Genomic DNA, 18142 nt, shown 5'->3' on the forward strand with positions numbered 1-18142 from the left:
TCTGCTGCTCTATGCATTCATTAATGCTACTGGTAAACATTTAAAAAAGAAGACTATTTTTATAAAGTGTAACACACAAGATCATTAGGATGTTAGATGTCAGAATTTCAAGGGCAGATATCTACACGAAACACAACAAAAATCTATAAACTGAAACCGAGGAAAAGGTTAGATTTTTTCTATTAGAAAATAGCAGTGTGCTAGGACTTCAATTAGGCTGCAAGCTTATGTTTGTGGCACAAAGAAATAGCCTACTACAGAGAATTAGATTGTAAGTGTGTGTTTTTTTGACATCCCAAAATTGCAATTCATGCTACAAGTTTTGGTGATCCACACTTTCTGTATCAGCTGACTCATGAACTCTTCTCAGATTTTAGTTGCTGGAAATGTACTGATATATAAGCCAAATGAGATGTCAGAGTTGTAAATACATTGCAAAAGTGTTGAGTCTGTTCTTTATGTTGTGCAGAGCACAAGTTTGCCACAATAAACCTTCCGACTTACTAGATGTGAAAGATAACACAAGGAAAGTGCCAATGCATTGTATTGTAGTAATAGTTATCAAGCACCAGTGATGTTAATAAATTAAAATAAATGTATGAATAATTAAATAAATATAAACAAATAAAGCAAGTTACTGTAAGTAACAATTATCAAAAGATGGCACTGGGCAGAGACACACTTGTGGAAAGGATGAATAACAGAGTATTGTATTAATTCAGTGAAAACCGCAGACATTCCTGACCAGCACTATACCTTTCAGGCAGATGCAGAGGAATGGCGACAGTTTCAAGCCGACCTACAGACAGCTGTGGCAGTGGCGGATGACTTCAAGATGGAGGCAGAGGAACAGCTGCACGCAGCACGGGAAAAACTGAGGGATGTTGAAAAGGAGAATGAGAGACTGAAAGCTGAAGTGGTACAAATGAAAGGGTAAGGACTTAAGCATGGTAGAGTTATATGTTTAAACACTGATGTTCTGCTTCATTTTGTTAAATTTGAAGAGGAGGAATAATAAAGGGAAGGTAAGTTGGTACACAAGGGCATGCTGTTAGGTATCCATTTCTTAAACAATAAGTAGCAAGGTGCAGCAAATTGTCTCCACCTGGGGTAGAGTGGACTAGTTTGGTGTCAGTACAAGAGCACCTCCTTATCCAACTAAAACGTTAGTCAGGGAAGCAGATATTTATCAGTTACTAACCAACATTGGCTCAAGGACAGTATAAAGCAAATATTTTAGTCATGTGTCATTTCATTGTTTAAATTAGTAACTAAGACATTACAAGACTTTTTCAGGAATGTGGCATCTGATATAATACTATCATAAGTCAAGTTGCCAGAGTGCCACATTAATTTGAACAGTAGTAGTGGGGATTTAAAAATGGACAGCAAATGGCTTCAGTGTGGTAAGAAAATGAAGCAGTAAGTAATGAGGCACATATATGTCCAGACTGGACAATGCCCTGCGCCATCCCATCAGAAGGATTCTGAGGGCATTATTCATTAATGACACTGATCAATAGACACGTCAAACTTCCAAGATGCACACATCTGTCTGGATCCTAACCAACAAGCCTTCATCTGCCACTATATCTGGTACGTTACCCAACTCCCTCAGTAATCACCTACCCACATTCATACTAAGACAGCACACAAACCCCATAAAACCCCCCATCCTACTTTCTATCTGTAGTTCCAAACATTTCCTACCAGACCAATGCATCAACACCTTAAAAAAATAAATTGGTCACCTCTTAAAACTCTACCATTAGATGAAGTCGTGGAGTACTTTAATACTACCTTCTTAGGTATCCTTAATCTTATGGCCCTGCAATGTATAATTTGTACTAAAACCAACCCAGCCCCCTAGATCTCAAAGGACACAAGATCCCTACTCAAACAACGAGACATAGCTTGGGTAACCTGGCCTACCAACAAAACAAGTACAAAATGACAATACTTCCTAGAACTCAGAAACAAAGCAAAAAAACAAATACGTAATGACAAAAAAAAAGTTATTATATCCAGCTACAAAAAACTCACTACAACAATCCACAAAAATTCTGGTCTGCAATCAACCACATTCTCCAACCAGGCAAAATCACCTCCCCAAACCCTAACATTGAAGGTGATAACAATGATATCGACACCCAGTTTAATAACTATTTCACCTCCTCCATCAAAACATTATTCAACAATTTCCCTACTACTAATACTACAAATACCCCCAAAATACAAAACTGTCACCATAAGACCAACACCCAATTCTCTCTTAAACCAGTTCCAGCTGACCTAATTTGTAAACACCTTGCCAAATTGAAACCCACCACTCTCGCTGCTGATAAACTCCCCGCTTATTACCTCAGGATTGATGCTTCTGCCATCACATATCCTATCTCCATACTTGTCAATAAATCCATACCTGAACACACTGTCTCCTCTCTCTGGAAAATTTCTTATGTTGTCCCCCTACACAAAGGTGGTTCCTCAACAGAACTGAGTAATTATCGTCCATAGCTATATTATCTCCCCTATCAAAAATCTTAGAAGACTGTGCACATACCCAACTACTGAATCATCTTCTTCAATATAACCTGCTAGCAAATTCCCAGCATGGATTTCGACCAAACCATAGTAACACCTCTGCTCTTACATCCTTTACTGACCACGTCAGCCAACAAAGAAATCTTGGTAACTTAGCATCTGTTGTCTTCTTAGACCTGTCAAAGGCATTTGACATGGTATCCCACTGCAAATTACTATCGACTCCCTCTGAGCTCAGTCTTGATAACTCTTCTCTACTATGGTTTAAAAATGATCTGTCCCTCCTGCAACAAGCTGTTAAATGGCATAACTCTCTCTCTCCCCTCTCCTCCCAGTGGGACAAGGTGTTCCACAAGGATCCATTCTTGATCCCTTACTATTTTCCATCTTTACCAATAACCTCCCCTCGGCTACCCAACAAACTAATATAGTGCAGTATGCTGATGACACAACCCTTATTTTCTCAGGCACCTCTCTACAATTTCTCCAAGATAGAACCAAGGAAGCCTTTACTACTATAGAAAAATGGCTAAATTCCTCCCAACTCATACTAAACCCATCTAAGACCAAACTCATGATCTTCTACCCATCCATAACTTTCACCCCTACCTCGCCATTCTCAATAACGTCTTCCAACAATACCCTTATCACACCAGTAACTCAAGCCAAACTGTTAGGTGTAACTATTGAAGAAAATCTAAAATTCAACAACCATAGCACTTACAATTGCCAAAGTTCATAAAAAAACAAGGTTCACCCTACTGCTGCAAGAGCTTCCTCACACAGGAATCCCGAATCACTATCTCTCGTACCCATCTACTGTTTACCTTACTATACGCTTCCCCAATTCTAACTAACCTAAACAAATCTGACCTTCTGAAACTGTCTACCTGCTACAATAATATCTCAAAATTTGCAACCAGTGCTAAGTTTTGTTCTCACCATTGCCTCTCCCTAAGACAACTAGGATGGTTAGAACTTACTAACCTACTAAAATACAATCAACTTCTCCTGACCCATCAACTGCTATACCAACCAAACAAAATCCCTGCCCTCTCTGGTCTGCTCACCTTCCATAATACTGTGTGTCAACTAAGATCTTCCAATACTGCCCTACTGACTGTTACCAATTGCTTACATAGCTCAGGCCAATTTCTTTATTCCTATGCAGTTGCTAAGGCCTGGAACTCTCTACCCTCTGACATTAATGTCTGAATAGTAAACATACTTTCAAATCCCTACTAAAAGATCTCCTATTCAAAACTTGGATATATTCCTGTACAGGGCCAGACTAATTTCACCTGTTCCTGACTTTCAACATCCCTAGATCACAGGCGTACTGTGTAATTTCACTTAGTGCATAGTACTGCGAACCAGGTGTTTAGGCCACCTTTATAGGTATGTTTTCTAGTTTATGACCCTGTTTATCTATGGAAACTTCTTTTTGAATTTATGTTCAAGCAATTGTATATGTGTTGTATAATACCTTGTTTAATTGTTTCTCAATATTCTAACAACCGTATGCTGCACCATTTATAAAACTCTGATTTTACTTATTTTATATGTTCTATGCTCTTTGTACAAAATAGCTATGTTTATATAATTTTTTATTATTTTTATATTTATTTACTATGAATCTGGACCTTTTCTCCCGGGGCCTCTGCTGAAAACGGTCACCTTGTGCCCAGTCGGACTAACCCAGTAAAGAAATGGAAAGTAAATAAATAGATAAAAACATATTGTAATAAGTTAAGGGTTCTCAGTCTGACCTTGTATTATTAATAAATAAATAGATAAAAACATATTGTAATAAGTTAAGGGTTCTCAGTCTGACCTTGTATTATTAATAAATAAATAGATAAAAACATATTGTAATAAGTTAAGGGTTCTCAGTCTGACCTTGTATTATTAATAAATAAATAGATAAAAACATATTGTAATAAGTTAAGGATTCTCAGTCTGACCTTGTATTATTAATAAATAAATAGATAAAAACATATTATAATAAGTTAAGGGTTCTCAGTCTGACCTTGTATTATTAATAAATAAATAGATAAAAACATATTGTACTAAGTTAATGGTTCTCAGTCTGACCTTGCATTATTAATAAATGAATAGATAAAAACATATTGTAATAAGTTAAGGGTTCTCAGTCTGACCTTGTATTATTAATAAATAAATAGATAAAAACATATTGTAATAAGTTAAGGGTTCTCAGTCTGACCTTGTATTATTAATAAATAAATAGATAAAAACATATTGTAATAAGTTAAGGATTCTCAGTCTGACCTTGTATTATTAATAAATACATAGATAAAAGCATATTGTAATAAGTTAAGGGTTCTCAGTCTGACCTTGTATTATTAATAAATAAATAGATAAAAACATATTGTAATAAGTTAATGGTTCTCAGTCTGACCTTGCATTATTAATAAATAAATAGATAAAACATATTGTAATAAGTTAAGGGTTCTCAGTCTGACCTTGTATTATTAATAAATAAATAGATAAAAACATATTGTAATAAGTTAAGGGTTCTCAGTCTGACCTTGTATTATTAATAAATAAATAGATAAAAACATATTGTAATAAGTTAAGGGTTCTCAGTCTGACCTTGTATTATTAATAAATAAATAGATAAAACATATTGTAATAAGTTAAGGGTTCTCAGTCTGACCTTGTATTATTAATAAATAAATAGATAAAAACATATTGTAATAAGTTGAGGGTTCTCAGTCTGACCTTGTATTATTAATAAATAAATAGATAAAAACATATTGTAATAAGTTGAGGGTTCTCAGTCTGACCTTGTATTATTAATAAATAAATAGATAAAAACATATTGTAATAAGTTAAGGATTCTCAGTCTGACCTTGTATTATTAATAAATACATAGATAAAAACATATTGTAATAAGTTAAGGGTTCTAAGTCTGACCTTGTATTATTAATAAATAAATAGATAAAAACATATTGTAATAAGTTAATGGTTCTCAGTCTGACCTTGCATTATTAATAAATAAATAGATAAAAACATATTGTAATAAGTTAAGGGTTCTCAGTCTGACCTTGTATTATTAATAAATAAATAGATAAAAACATATTGTAATAAGTTAAGGGTTCTCAGTCTGACCTTGTATTATTAATAAATAAATAGATAAAAACATATTGTAATACGTTAAGGGTTCTCAGTCTGACCTTGTATTATTAATAAATAAATAGATAAAAACATATTGTAATAAGTTAAGGGTTCTCAGTCTGACCTTGCATTATTAATAAATAAATAGATAAAAACATATTGTAATAAGTTAAGGGTTCTCAGTCTGACCTTGCATTATTAATAAATAAATAGATAAAAACATATTGTAATAAGTTAAGGGTTCTCAGTCTGACCTTGTATTATTAATAAATAAATAGATAAAAACATATTGTAATAAGTTAAGGGTTCTCAGTCTGACCTTGTATTATTAATAAATAAATAGATAAAAACATATTGTAATAAGTTAAGGGTTCTCAGTCTGACCTTGTATTATTAATAAATAAATAGATAAAACATATTGTAATAAGTTAAGGGTTCTCAGTCTGACCTTGTATTATTAATAAATAAATAGATAAAAACATATTGTAATAAGTTAAGGATTCTCAGTCTGACCTTGTATTATTAATAAATACATAGATAAAAACATATTGTAATAAGTTAAGGGTTCTCAGTCTGACCTTGTATTATTAATAAATAAATAGATAAAAACATATTGTAATAAGTTAATGGTTCTCAGTCTGACCTTGCATTATTAATAAATAAATAGATAAAAACATATTGTAATAAGTTAAGGATTCTCAGTCTGACCTTGTATTATTAATAAATAAATAGATAAAAACATATTGTAATAAGTTAAGGGTTCTCAGTCTGACCTTGTATTATTAATAAATAAATAGATAAAAACATATTGTAATAAGTTAAGGGTTCCCAGTCTGACCTTGTATTATTAATAAATAAATAGATAAAAACATATTGTAATAAGTTAAGGATTCTCAGTCTGACCTTGTATTATTAATAAATACATAGATAAAAACATATTGTAATAAGTTAAGGGTTCTCAGTCTGACCTTGTATTATTAATAAATAAATAGATAAAAACATATTGTAATAAGTTAATGGTTCTCAGTCTGACCTTGCATTATTAATAAATAAATAGATAAAAACATATTGTAATAAGTTAAGGGTTCTCAGTCTGACCTTGTATTATTAATAAATAAATAGATAAAAACATATTGTAATAAGTTAAGGGTTCTCAGTCTGACCTTGTATTATTAATAAATAAATAGATAAAAACATATTGTAATAAGTTAAGGATTCTCAGTCTGACCTTGTATTATTAATAAATACATAGATAAAAACATATTGTAATAAGTTAAGGGTTCTCAGTCTGACCTTGTATTATTAATAAATAAATAGATAAAAACATATTGTAATAAGTTAAGGGTTCTCAGTCTGACCTTGTATTATTAATAAATAAATAGATAAAAACATAGTGTAATAAGTTAAGGGTTCTCAGTCTGACCTTGTATTATTAATAAATAAATAGATAAAAACATAGTGTAATAAGTTAAGGGTTCTCAGTCTGACCTTGCATTATTAATAAATAAATAGATAAAAACATATTCTAATAAGTTAAGGGTTCTCAGTCTGACCTTGCATTATTAATAAATAAATAGATAAAAACATATTCTAATAAGTTAAGGGTTCTCAGTCTGACCTTGTATTATTAATAAATAAATAGATAAAAACATATTGTAATAAGTTAAGGGTTCTCAGTCTGACCTTGTATTATTAATAAATAAATAGATAAAAACATATTGTAATAAGTTAAGGGTTCTCAGTCTGACCTTGTATTATTAATAAATAAATAGATAAAAACATATTGTAATAAGTTAAGGGTTCTCAGTCTGACCTTGTATTATTAATAAATAAATAGATAAAAACATATTGTAATAAGTTAAGGGTTCTCAGTCTGACCTTGTATTATTAATAAATAAATAGATAAAAACATATTGTAATAAGTTAAGGGTTCTCAGTCTGACCTTGTATTATTAATAAATAAATAGATAAAACATATTGTAATAAGTTAAGGGTTCTCAGTCTGACCTTGTATTATTAATAAATAAATAGATAAAAACATATTGTAATAAGTTAAGGGTTCTCAGTCTGACCTTGTATTATTAATAAATAAATAGATAAAAACATATTGTAATAAGTTAAGGGTTCTCAGTCTGACCTTGTATTATTAATAAATAAATAGATAAAAACATATTGTAATAAGTTAAGGGTTCTCAGTCTGACCTTGTATTATTTAGGTCCCTCATTCTGTCTACTACAACCCCAACATCGAATTGTTTCTGAGATTTAGTCTGCAGACAAAGGCATAGTAATGTGGTATCATTTTCACTCAGTGAATAAAGCACTGACAACATCTGCACTGCCTCTGGGACTTTTCAGTGCTGTCCTGATCCTCTTTACAAAGAAGGCAGAAGTGGACATTTTACATTTAACTATACCGCTCTCACATTATGTACACATATTATGCTTTCCTATTTATCAGGCACATGATTATATACTGTTTGACTAAGACCCCACAAAAAAGCACTGTTGCTGAGTGCTTTACTCATATACGAGGACACAATCTCATTATGTACATTCAGATAATCTACATTTCAGCATTATAAGTTTTATCTATGTATAGTGACCCTAAGGCATTGCTAAGGATTTCTTTTATTTTTAAGGGAATAATTTATGCTTTATCCACATCAAAAGTCTCACTGGACCAATCCCAGCTCTCTGTCATGCAATATATTGGAAGATACTTCCTGGTGCCGACTGTATACTAAGATGGAGGAAACTGTAGTCACAGCACTTATCTTCACGCTCAGAGGTCCAGAATTACAGAATGACTTATTTTTTTCAATCTCTGTGTTTTGTGAGGGCTGCAACAAAATGAAAGCAATGTATAGCATTAAACCAGGTGTACAGTGAGTAAATACCATGCAGCTGGTCAGAAGCAGTTTTTTTTTTTGATCAGCCTAACATTACCTATCAGAGCCTTCTCTGACTTTATTTTCAGTGGGTAACAAAAATGGGCCATGTGATCCCTTTCCAGACATTACCAACTTACCTAGAAAAATTAATAGAAACAAACATACTATAATTATAAAATCACATACATGGACCAACATAGTTAGAGAGAAAGCAGTGGCAGTAAACTTCAGGGTAATAAAATCATTTACACATTAAAATATGACAAAAGTATATTAACTGCATATTAAGCAGGTAACATGTCTTGGTAACATGATGTAACATGGTAACCATGATGTCACAAATATGCCTAAAGCAGATGGCCTATGCTGACCGCCTTAAAAAACTAAAGCTATACTCTGTCGCATATCGTCTACTCCGAGGTGATCTCTGCTTAACAGACTTGGTTTAAGCAGATGTACACTTCTCTAGAGTTATAGCTGGACTTTGACAAGGATGTAAATCATCTGTTGTTTGCATGACTACTCCTTTCCAAAGAATTGTACAAACTTTAGATGTTCAGAATCTGGAGACCCATCAGCAAACTCTGAGGGCAAACATCATTTTTACTTTTACTTTATCTAGTTGAAAAAAATAAGAGAGGTAGGGGTCAACTCACACCCCTTAGTATGTAAATGAGTTAATGTTTCAAGCAATCCATGCATGGGTAAGGTAGTGGTCTATTTTGTTAGAACTTGGCTCCATCTTTAAACCTGTCTAAGTAGGTGGCTACAATGGCATGTACCAAACAAAACCTAACTGTCGCTAATAAATCAAGTAATTATTATGGTGACTTGCTATTCCTTGTCACAATCGCTAAGGCATGGAACAAATTTCCAAAGCAAATCTGGCTTTTAAGTAACATGCAGTAATTCATATCTATACTAAAATATCACCCGCCAACCAATAAACTATACGGCTGTACCAACCGCACCTACAGTTTGAGGTATGCCATCCTAACCCTGGCCACTATGGATACTGTACAAGTGTATTAACATAGTGTTTTTGATTTTACTCCAAATGTCTTAAAACATGTATTTCCTTAATCTGATGCACTTTTTAAATAATTTCTGTTGACTAATTTTCTTTTGAATTGTCAAAAAATGTATTTCTGTCCTTCTTTTGGAGATTTCCTTCAAGGGCCTCCATTGAAAATGGACATTTCAGTTTCCAGACAGACTTTCACAGTAAACAAAAGCAAATAAAAAATAAATATGGGCATATTTCTCAAACCTGATATTAAGGTGGGCACCTGCCTGCTTCTCTAACCACCAGTACAATGAAAACTGTTTCCTTGATGGTGAGAGATGGAACAGACTCTTAACAAAATGATTTGTAATGTGGTATAAAGTTTAGCAACCTCACAGGTAGTTTCATTACTTGTGGTGTGCAGCCCCCTAACAGGGGGCTATGTATGTAAAGTGCTATAAATTTTAGCAGCCTCAGAGGTAGGTTCATTACTTGTGGTGTGCAGCCCCCTAACAGGGGGCTATGTATGTAAAGTGCTATAAATTTTAGCAGCCTCAGAGGTAGGTTCATTACTTGTGGTGTGCAGCCCCCTAACAAGGGGCTATGTATGTAAAGTGCTATAAATTTTAGCAGCCTCAGAGGTAGGTTCATTATTTATAATGGACATCCCCTACAAGGGGCTGTTTGGAATTTTCCTCCATGTAAAAATGTTTTAACTCATTACATCTGAGTGACTTCCTCAAGTGTTAATGCAGTTAACTCCTACTGATGCCTCTGGGCATTAAATATTGCTTGTTCATATTTGCATCAATAATTCCAAAACCATGCTATATACAACATTTTAAAAGATTTCATCTTAAAGCTTACACAATGGCAAACTCATCTGCAAAACTATTTGAACTCTGCCTAGTGCAAGTAATGATATATTAACTGTTTTTTTATGATATTAATTTATATAGATATAATTTTGACATTTTTCTAAATATCTCAACAACCAAGTAACATACATAACTCCTTAGCCTCACATGAAAGCTATTAGCTAGATGAATAAAATGCTGTTGACAGTATGCATGTAACTTGACTTGTTGCTGAGATATTTTAAGTTGTTTACAAAATATTACAAACATAATAATTATGTTTACTGTGACTTATAAAATTCATTTTAAGACCTAGAACCTAAACAATAGTAGCACTGTAAAACTAGCTTGTGCTGAAGAGTTTGCCATTTATACTTCTTTCATAATCCCTATGGTTCCAGATATATGAACATTTGTTTGAAATGTGACTGCATAACTTGATTCTGTCTAAAGACGTAGGCTCCAGCCATTGGAAGTTACAGTGCAAACTTCCTGAGCTACCTTGGAGTGAATGAGTTAACAGAAGTCTGTTCTGTCTATCAATTCCAGGTGAAGGAGTAGTGATTATTTATCGTCAGAAACACAGCCATGTTTCATAAACTGTCTCCCTTTGACCTGCTAGAAAATTTGGAAAAGCTATCATGTAGTTTTGACCTGTTGATGAATGTAGACTGACAGACCCTGAATCTCAGAACATCACCTGCATATGTGTGAGCAAAACAGGTTGCATTTGTCGGCAAACAGGTGATATTTGTGGGCTTAACAAGACTGAGAAAAACACAGACTAGGATAGGGATGAAGAATGAATATTGTGGAACTCCTTAAACATGACACAGTTCATTTCAAAACAAAACTTTAACTTTTTTGTACACTGAAGGTAATCTGCAGACTAGGTTAATGTCAAACTGTCACATCCATGTAAGTAAACTTCCTTAGCTGATGACTGATATGAGGCCAAATTAGAAGCTTTGCTGTGGTCTGTAACCTGCCCTGTTATTAAAATAGTTTACAGATGAATCCAAGTTCTAACAAAGTAAATTATCATTTCTCCCATGGATGCACTGCTTGAAATTGTAACTCATCTATGACGTTAAAGAGCTGTTCAGACTCTGATCGGTCAAAGGTTTCGCCAAGGGCATCCTCAAGGGATATTGGATCAATGCAAAAGAAAAGAACAACTGGAATCCAAAAACGTACCACAGAGCCCTTGTACCAGCAACAACAAGTAGGTAGTCTTAACGAATTTATTTATCACAAACGTTTTCGCCGCACAAAGGTGCAGCTTCCTCAGAGAAAACAAATTAACAATGAGGTAAAAGTGCGCCTTTTATACAAAGAAAAAGGAAATGACAACATGGTAAGGTGAAACTCATTGTAGTAATTGGTAAACAAGTAGAAGCCTACACAAGAACAACTTGTTCCCCAAAGAGAAAATGCAAACATTAATTCATGTTAGTAATAAGCATTTCAAAGTGTGGAATGTTACCAAAGAAATAAACATAAAATTTAAAATGACATATTTAAAATTCTTAAAATATGTAAAAGAAAACATAACGTTAAAGTAAAAATTCAACATAAAAAGTCATTCAAATAGCAACTCATAAAAAAGTAAGTATAATATGCAGTAATGGATTAAATCTTAGTAAAAAAATAATGGTAATCCATTATAAGTATGAACCATAATGAGCAACTGTGTACCTTAAAGATATTATTGTGTTATTTTTATTTTTTACTAAGATTTAATCCATTACTGCATATTATACTTACTTTTTTATGAGTTGCTATTTGAATGACTTTTTATGTTGAATTTTTACTTTAACGTTATGTTTTCTTTTACATATTTTAAAAATTTTAAATATGTCATTTTAAATTTTATGTTTATTTCTTTGGTAACATTCCACACTTTGAAATGCTTATTACTAACATGAATTAATGTTTGCATTTTCTCTTTGGGGAACAAGTTGTTCTTGTGTAGGCTTCTACTTGTTTACCAATTACTACAATGAGTTTCACCTTACCATGTTGTCATTTCCTTTTTCTTTGTATAAAAGGGGCGTGCACTTTTACCTCATTGTTAATTTGTTTTCTCTGAGGAAGCTGCACCTTTGTGCGGCGAAAACGTTTGTGATAAATAAATTCGTTAAGACTACCTACTTGTTGTTGCTGGTACAAGGGCTCTGTGGTACGTTTTTGGATTCCGGATATTGGATCAATGTCATAAACAGAACATAATAAACCATTTGGGTTTAGAAGAATATTGTTGAAAGCTTTCAGAAAACTTGAGAAGAGAGAAACATACATCTCCTGGTCTGCCAAAGGAAGAGATATATTTTAAAAGATTGTTTGTGGTTTTAAGGTTGCTTTGGTAGAAGAAAAAGGTAAAACCATGGCCATAATATTTTGATAGCTTTTTATTACGTATTCTGGAAGTACAGATTATTAGAAGACCAGGTGATCTCTTAAGTACTTGACAAATGCATTTTTTATAATGTTAGATTGACAAACTGGGGCCTCTTTCACCTTCAGATAATGGGGGTACAGATGCCCAAAATTGGGGACACTTTTTTAAATAATACTTTAATTCACTTAAGAAATTAGTGAAACAACAGATACATTTTCTGGAGAAAAAGTAACATGAAACTGTAACGTCTGGTCAAATTGACTGTAATCTTCAGATACTTAACAAAACAACATTTTACAGGGATCAGGGCTAAAGTATATGACAAAATCAGGGGCATTCTACAAAATCAGTGACAGCTGAGAGTTATATGTCAAAGTAATATGTCAAATATTGTACCAGGTATCACTGCCATGGCCTTGTCAAATAGTTCATTAATAAGACATAAAACAGGGCTGTAGGTAGCAAATAATAATTAATGTTGATGTCATCCAATCATCTTGGTCATATGTGTACTGGGATTAACTTTTATGATACATTCCTATAACTGGGATTAATTCCTATGAGAATCCTATAACTGGGATTAATTATAATGCAAATCACATAATTGTGATTAATTCCTATGATAGATTCCTATAACTGGGAATAATTCCTATGAGAGATTCTTGTAACAAGCATTGAATAAATATGCCGAATATTTTTTATTAGCATAACCTTTCAAAGTTTCCATGTTTCATAAGAATGTAACATTTATGGATGCAATTTTCATTCTAAACATGTCTCCTTAGTAATAATTGTACTTAAAATGGTATATAAGGGAGCACATTATTAAATAGGTCTAAAACAGTTTATAATTTAGATAATTTGTAAACAATTTAACAGGCAATGCAGAAATATAAGCAGAGGGATAAAACAGTAACAATAATGGCCAGTGATCAGAAACTGACCAAGGTTTAACTTAATTATGTTAAAGATTCAATCATAACATGACAGAATAAATGTAATCTGTGATATAGGTTCATAGGTTCATAGGTTTATACTAGGCTATCTGCCCTAAGGCATTTATAAGCCTAGCCCAAATTTTTGTGGCTTACGCCACCCCTTATATGAAAAAATACTGTGCCCATTAGTTTGTTGTGCCTCTGTCCAGCAGTGACACAGAGATGATTCCCAGGGTAAATCTACGATCTCCCATCCACAGGTCTAGATTTCTCTTGAACAGAGTCAGCGAGGTGCTCTGCCTCACATGGACCGGGATTTTATTCCACAGCATAGGGAGTCTCTGAGTGATAAATCTATCCCTCCAGCACGTCCTATTTATATCCGTGCTAAGGTTTAAGTCGCTTGCTCTAGTGGTTTTGGTGGATTTGGATTTTTTGAGGTGGAGCATGTCCATTAATTCTGGGTTGGACATGGCCTTGTATGTCAGGCACATGTCACCTCTGAGCAGACGGTATGCGACTGAATAGAGCTGGAGTTTCTTCAATCTGGCAGCATATGACAGATTTTGGAGTCCCTTTATCCTTTTGGTGAGGAACTTTGGGGTCTCTCCAATTGCTGCAGATGTCGGGTGAGATACATCCCGAATGGGGCATTGTACTTGATCATTGGTCTGATAAGTGAAGAGTACAGGGAACAATGACCTCACTAGATCTGGATGTGAATCCCTTCATGATCAGGTGGGCAATGTAGAAGGTCTTTCTAACCACTTTAGCAATGTGAGTGTCAAAAGAAAGGCCACTGTCAACCTGGGTCTCCAGGTCCCTGATAACCTCTTCTGTGCTTAGTGGATTGCCACCTATATGGTAGCTTGGGGTTACCTTGTTTTTCCCGAAGGGTATGACTATACATTTTTTGGCGTTTAACTTCAGGCCATGGCTCTGGCACCAGCTATCTGTTTCCGTGAGTCCCTTCTGAAGGATATCCGTGTCCGATGCACTTTCCACTACGGCGCCCAGTTTGCAGTCGTCTGCAAACTTTGTCAGCCAAAGTCCTCCCATGTTGGCCTGTACTTCTGAGAAGTAGATGCCAAACAATAGGGGGCCAAGGACCGAGCCCTGTGGGACACCACTTGTGACCGGCTTGGAGTCTGACACAGTGCCAGCAACTCTAACCCTGTGGGTTCTGTCCTTAAGCCAGTTTGCAACCCATCTTGTGACATATGGGTTTACATTTAAGCTGGTAAGTTTTTCTACAATATCCGAGTGGGGTATTGTGTCGAAAGCCTTTGCAAGGTCAAGGTAGGCTGTATGGACTGCCTTTCGCTCATCAATGGCCTTGGTGACTGTTTCGAAGTCGACCAAGTTCAAAAGGCATGATCTTCCCTTGACAAAGCCAAACTGGGTCGGGTCCAATGTCTGCAAGTCCCCTATATCTTTGTTTATGAGCTCCATTATGATCCTCTCCATAGCTTTCCAGACTAGACTTGTTAAGCTTATGGCGGGTAATTACCAGGGTCCGTAGAGGTGCCGCCTTTGTGGAGTGGGACCACAGTTGCCGTACGCCACTCCTTGGGCACGTATCCTGTGGTAAGGCTGAGATTAAACAGCTGCCTTATGTGCGGGTTTAATTCCTCATTTAGCTCGTGTAGCACACAGCCGGGGACACCATCCGGTCCCATTGATGCTGTGTTTTTAGCTTTAGAGAGAGCAGCTTTCACCTGCGCATTTGAGATGTCCGGGAGGCTACACTCGGCTGGGATAGTTATCTCTCCTTTAGGGGGTGAGAGAGGGGTGAAGTTTGCACTGAACCTGTCTGCCAGTATGTTGGCAATGTCTGTGGGTTCAGTGATTTTTGTATCATTTTGGACTAATTCTGAGCATATCTGGGAGTTTCCACCCAGGTTCCTAACATAGCTGAAAAAGGCCTTATGATTGTCCTTTGAATCCATGGCAATTTTTCTCTCAAAATTGGCCTTAGTTGATTTTATGAGTGCTCGTATTTTTTTACTAATAATGATCAGGGGTGACTTCCCTTTTATGGATTTTGTTCTATCATGTAATAGCTTTCTCCTTTTATTGTAAAGTTTGTTAATGGCTGGGGTCCACCAGACTGGACGTTTGCCCTTTGTGGAAAGAGTCTTGGTTTTATTTGGGATTGCCTGATCCATGCAGTCCTGGAGGTGTTCATAGAAGGCATTTGTAAGGGCTTCCGCAGCTTGGGTTGTGGTTTCCACTGGCTCAGGGGCCTTGAAGGATACCACACCAGTCTTGAGTAGTGTGAAGTTTGCTTTAGAGAAGTTCTTCACTATGGTCTTTTTTGTTTGGGGTGGGGGCGGGATGTGGATTTCCAGTGAGATTAGTTTATGATCAGATCTCACCAATGAGGGATATATTTCGGGTGTGGAGCATTTTGTCCCCATGTTTGTGACAATGAGATCTAGTATATTTTCTCCTCTCGTGGGAACAGTGACTAGCTGTTCCATGGCATTTGAATTTATGAACTCCAGGAACCGTTGGGCTAGAAAGTTAGGGCTTGAGTAATGTTCCCAGTCTATATTTGGGTAGTTGAAGTCACCCAATATGATGGTGTTTGGAGATACATTAATACCCTCCAGTGTCTTCAGGAAGGCTGTGTGGGGTTCCTGAGTTTAAGAGGGTGGCCTGTAGCATGCTACAATTTGTAGAGCAGTTTTGCCTATGGTTAGTTGCACCTGGATGGTTTCCAAGCTTGATGCGTTGCCACCAACCTGGAGGTGTGGGTATCCTTTATGAATATGGATACACCCTCCTTTTGTGGTGTGGTCTGGGTTTTTGGGCGGAACGCATGATATGAGGTAAAACCTAATAGTGCCAGGGTGCTCTCAGGAGCCTTGAAACAGGTTTCAGTTACAGCACAGACATCGATGTTCTCCATACTGAGAAGGGCCTCGAGTGCGTGCATTTTGAGATTTAGACTTCTGGCATTGAGCAGCATTACCCTCAGTTTCTTCCCATTTTTGTTTTCTAGGGTGGTAGGTTTAGAATTTGAGCCTTGCCTAAAAAAGGCACTATGGGGGTGGCAAGAGCCTTAGCCAATATCCGGAATCCCAGGGGTGACAGGTGCAAGCCGTCCCTTGCGAAGCAGCGTGGCTTGTCAAGCATGTCATCCCAGGCAGACAGACACTGGATCCCCTTTGAATGACACCAGACATTAAGCCAAATGTTAAAGCTGATCATCTTGTAGGACACATCTCAGAAAAATACCAGAAAGCCAGCTTTCTCAGAAAAAGACCAGAAAGCCAGCTTGTTATATAAAACCCAGAAAGTAAAAATGATACAGGCCCAGCACGGAGTTTTGTTTTAGGTTCTGCCACTTAATGTTTTACTGGAAAGGTTTATCCACCTGATGAAAATGTTTTTTAGACATTTTAGATAAGAAAAGTCAGTCTCACTTCCGAAGTTTCCAAGGGAGATATTAGTTTGAGCTGTTTGCATGACTGCTGCTAATGTCACAGTTACAGTTTGTCTCTTGTGTGTTTCTTGTCAGAAGTTGTAACCTGATTATACTAGAATAAGCTTGGAACACACACACAAATTGAGTGATTAGATTATTTGAATGGTGAACCACTTACAAGAAGAGATACAAACATATACCAATCACTGAGCTCGATATAAACACACGTTCTTTGCATTTTATTCACAATCACTTCCTGGTTTTATATTGTACTGTGTATGAGTAGTCATATTACTGACTTCAGGGTGAGACTTGATTTGGTCAGAATTAGTGCTCCAGCCCAAATAACAAATGCAATAAGGAAATGAATAAATAATCTCAGTCTGTAGAATATCTTCTACACTGCTCAGTGATTTAAGGTCTCACCCCTTTTGCTGTAGCAACAAACATATTCTTTATTTCTATTATATTTTACATCCCTAAGGACAAGCTAGGTTAATGCTGATGAGTATCTTGGCTCTGACATGTTAGCAGAGATATTACTGTACATCATTTATTACCCATAAGCACTCTGAAACTTTTATATGACTTTACAGTCTCACAAAACAGTATATGATGCTTTCTAATAAGCAAACTTTAAGGCATAATGCTTCACGCTCTGGCTAACAGTAGCCCCCTGGTGACGCTCTAGCTAACAGTTGCCCCCTGGTGACGCTCTGGCTAACAGTTGGCCCCTGATGACTTGAGCCAAATGTACCTTCCAACCTGCAGTTAGAAGAACAATGTGAGATATTTTAAGCTTTGAAAGCACATCATTTAAGAATAATGCGGTGAGACTTATTTTAAACTTAGGAGAGTACATGTCTTAAGAGGAAACACATTGCAAGTTCATTGTAGACTTAAATGAAATATGGTCTGTGCTTTTTTAAAG

The 18142-nt window shown here is 35.4% G+C and overlaps 1 protein-coding gene across 1 annotated transcript in view; it reads left to right on the plus strand.

The window, feature by feature from the left end:
- LOC122814071 (cytospin-B-like) overlaps positions 1–18142 on the plus strand; it is an 804690-nt gene that overhangs the window by 389693 nt on the left and 396855 nt on the right. Inside the window, exon 7 of the mRNA XM_044086684.1 lies at positions 764–933. Within this exon, the coding sequence (XP_043942619.1) occupies positions 764–933 (170 nt within the window). The remainder of the gene's footprint in view (positions 1–763; positions 934–18142) is intronic.

This window comes from Protopterus annectens, chromosome 10.part0 (assembly GCF_019279795.1).
Source record: "Protopterus annectens isolate FY-2018-M chromosome 10.part0, PAN1.0, whole genome shotgun sequence".
NCBI classification, from domain to species: domain Eukaryota; kingdom Metazoa; phylum Chordata; order Ceratodontiformes; family Protopteridae; genus Protopterus; species Protopterus annectens.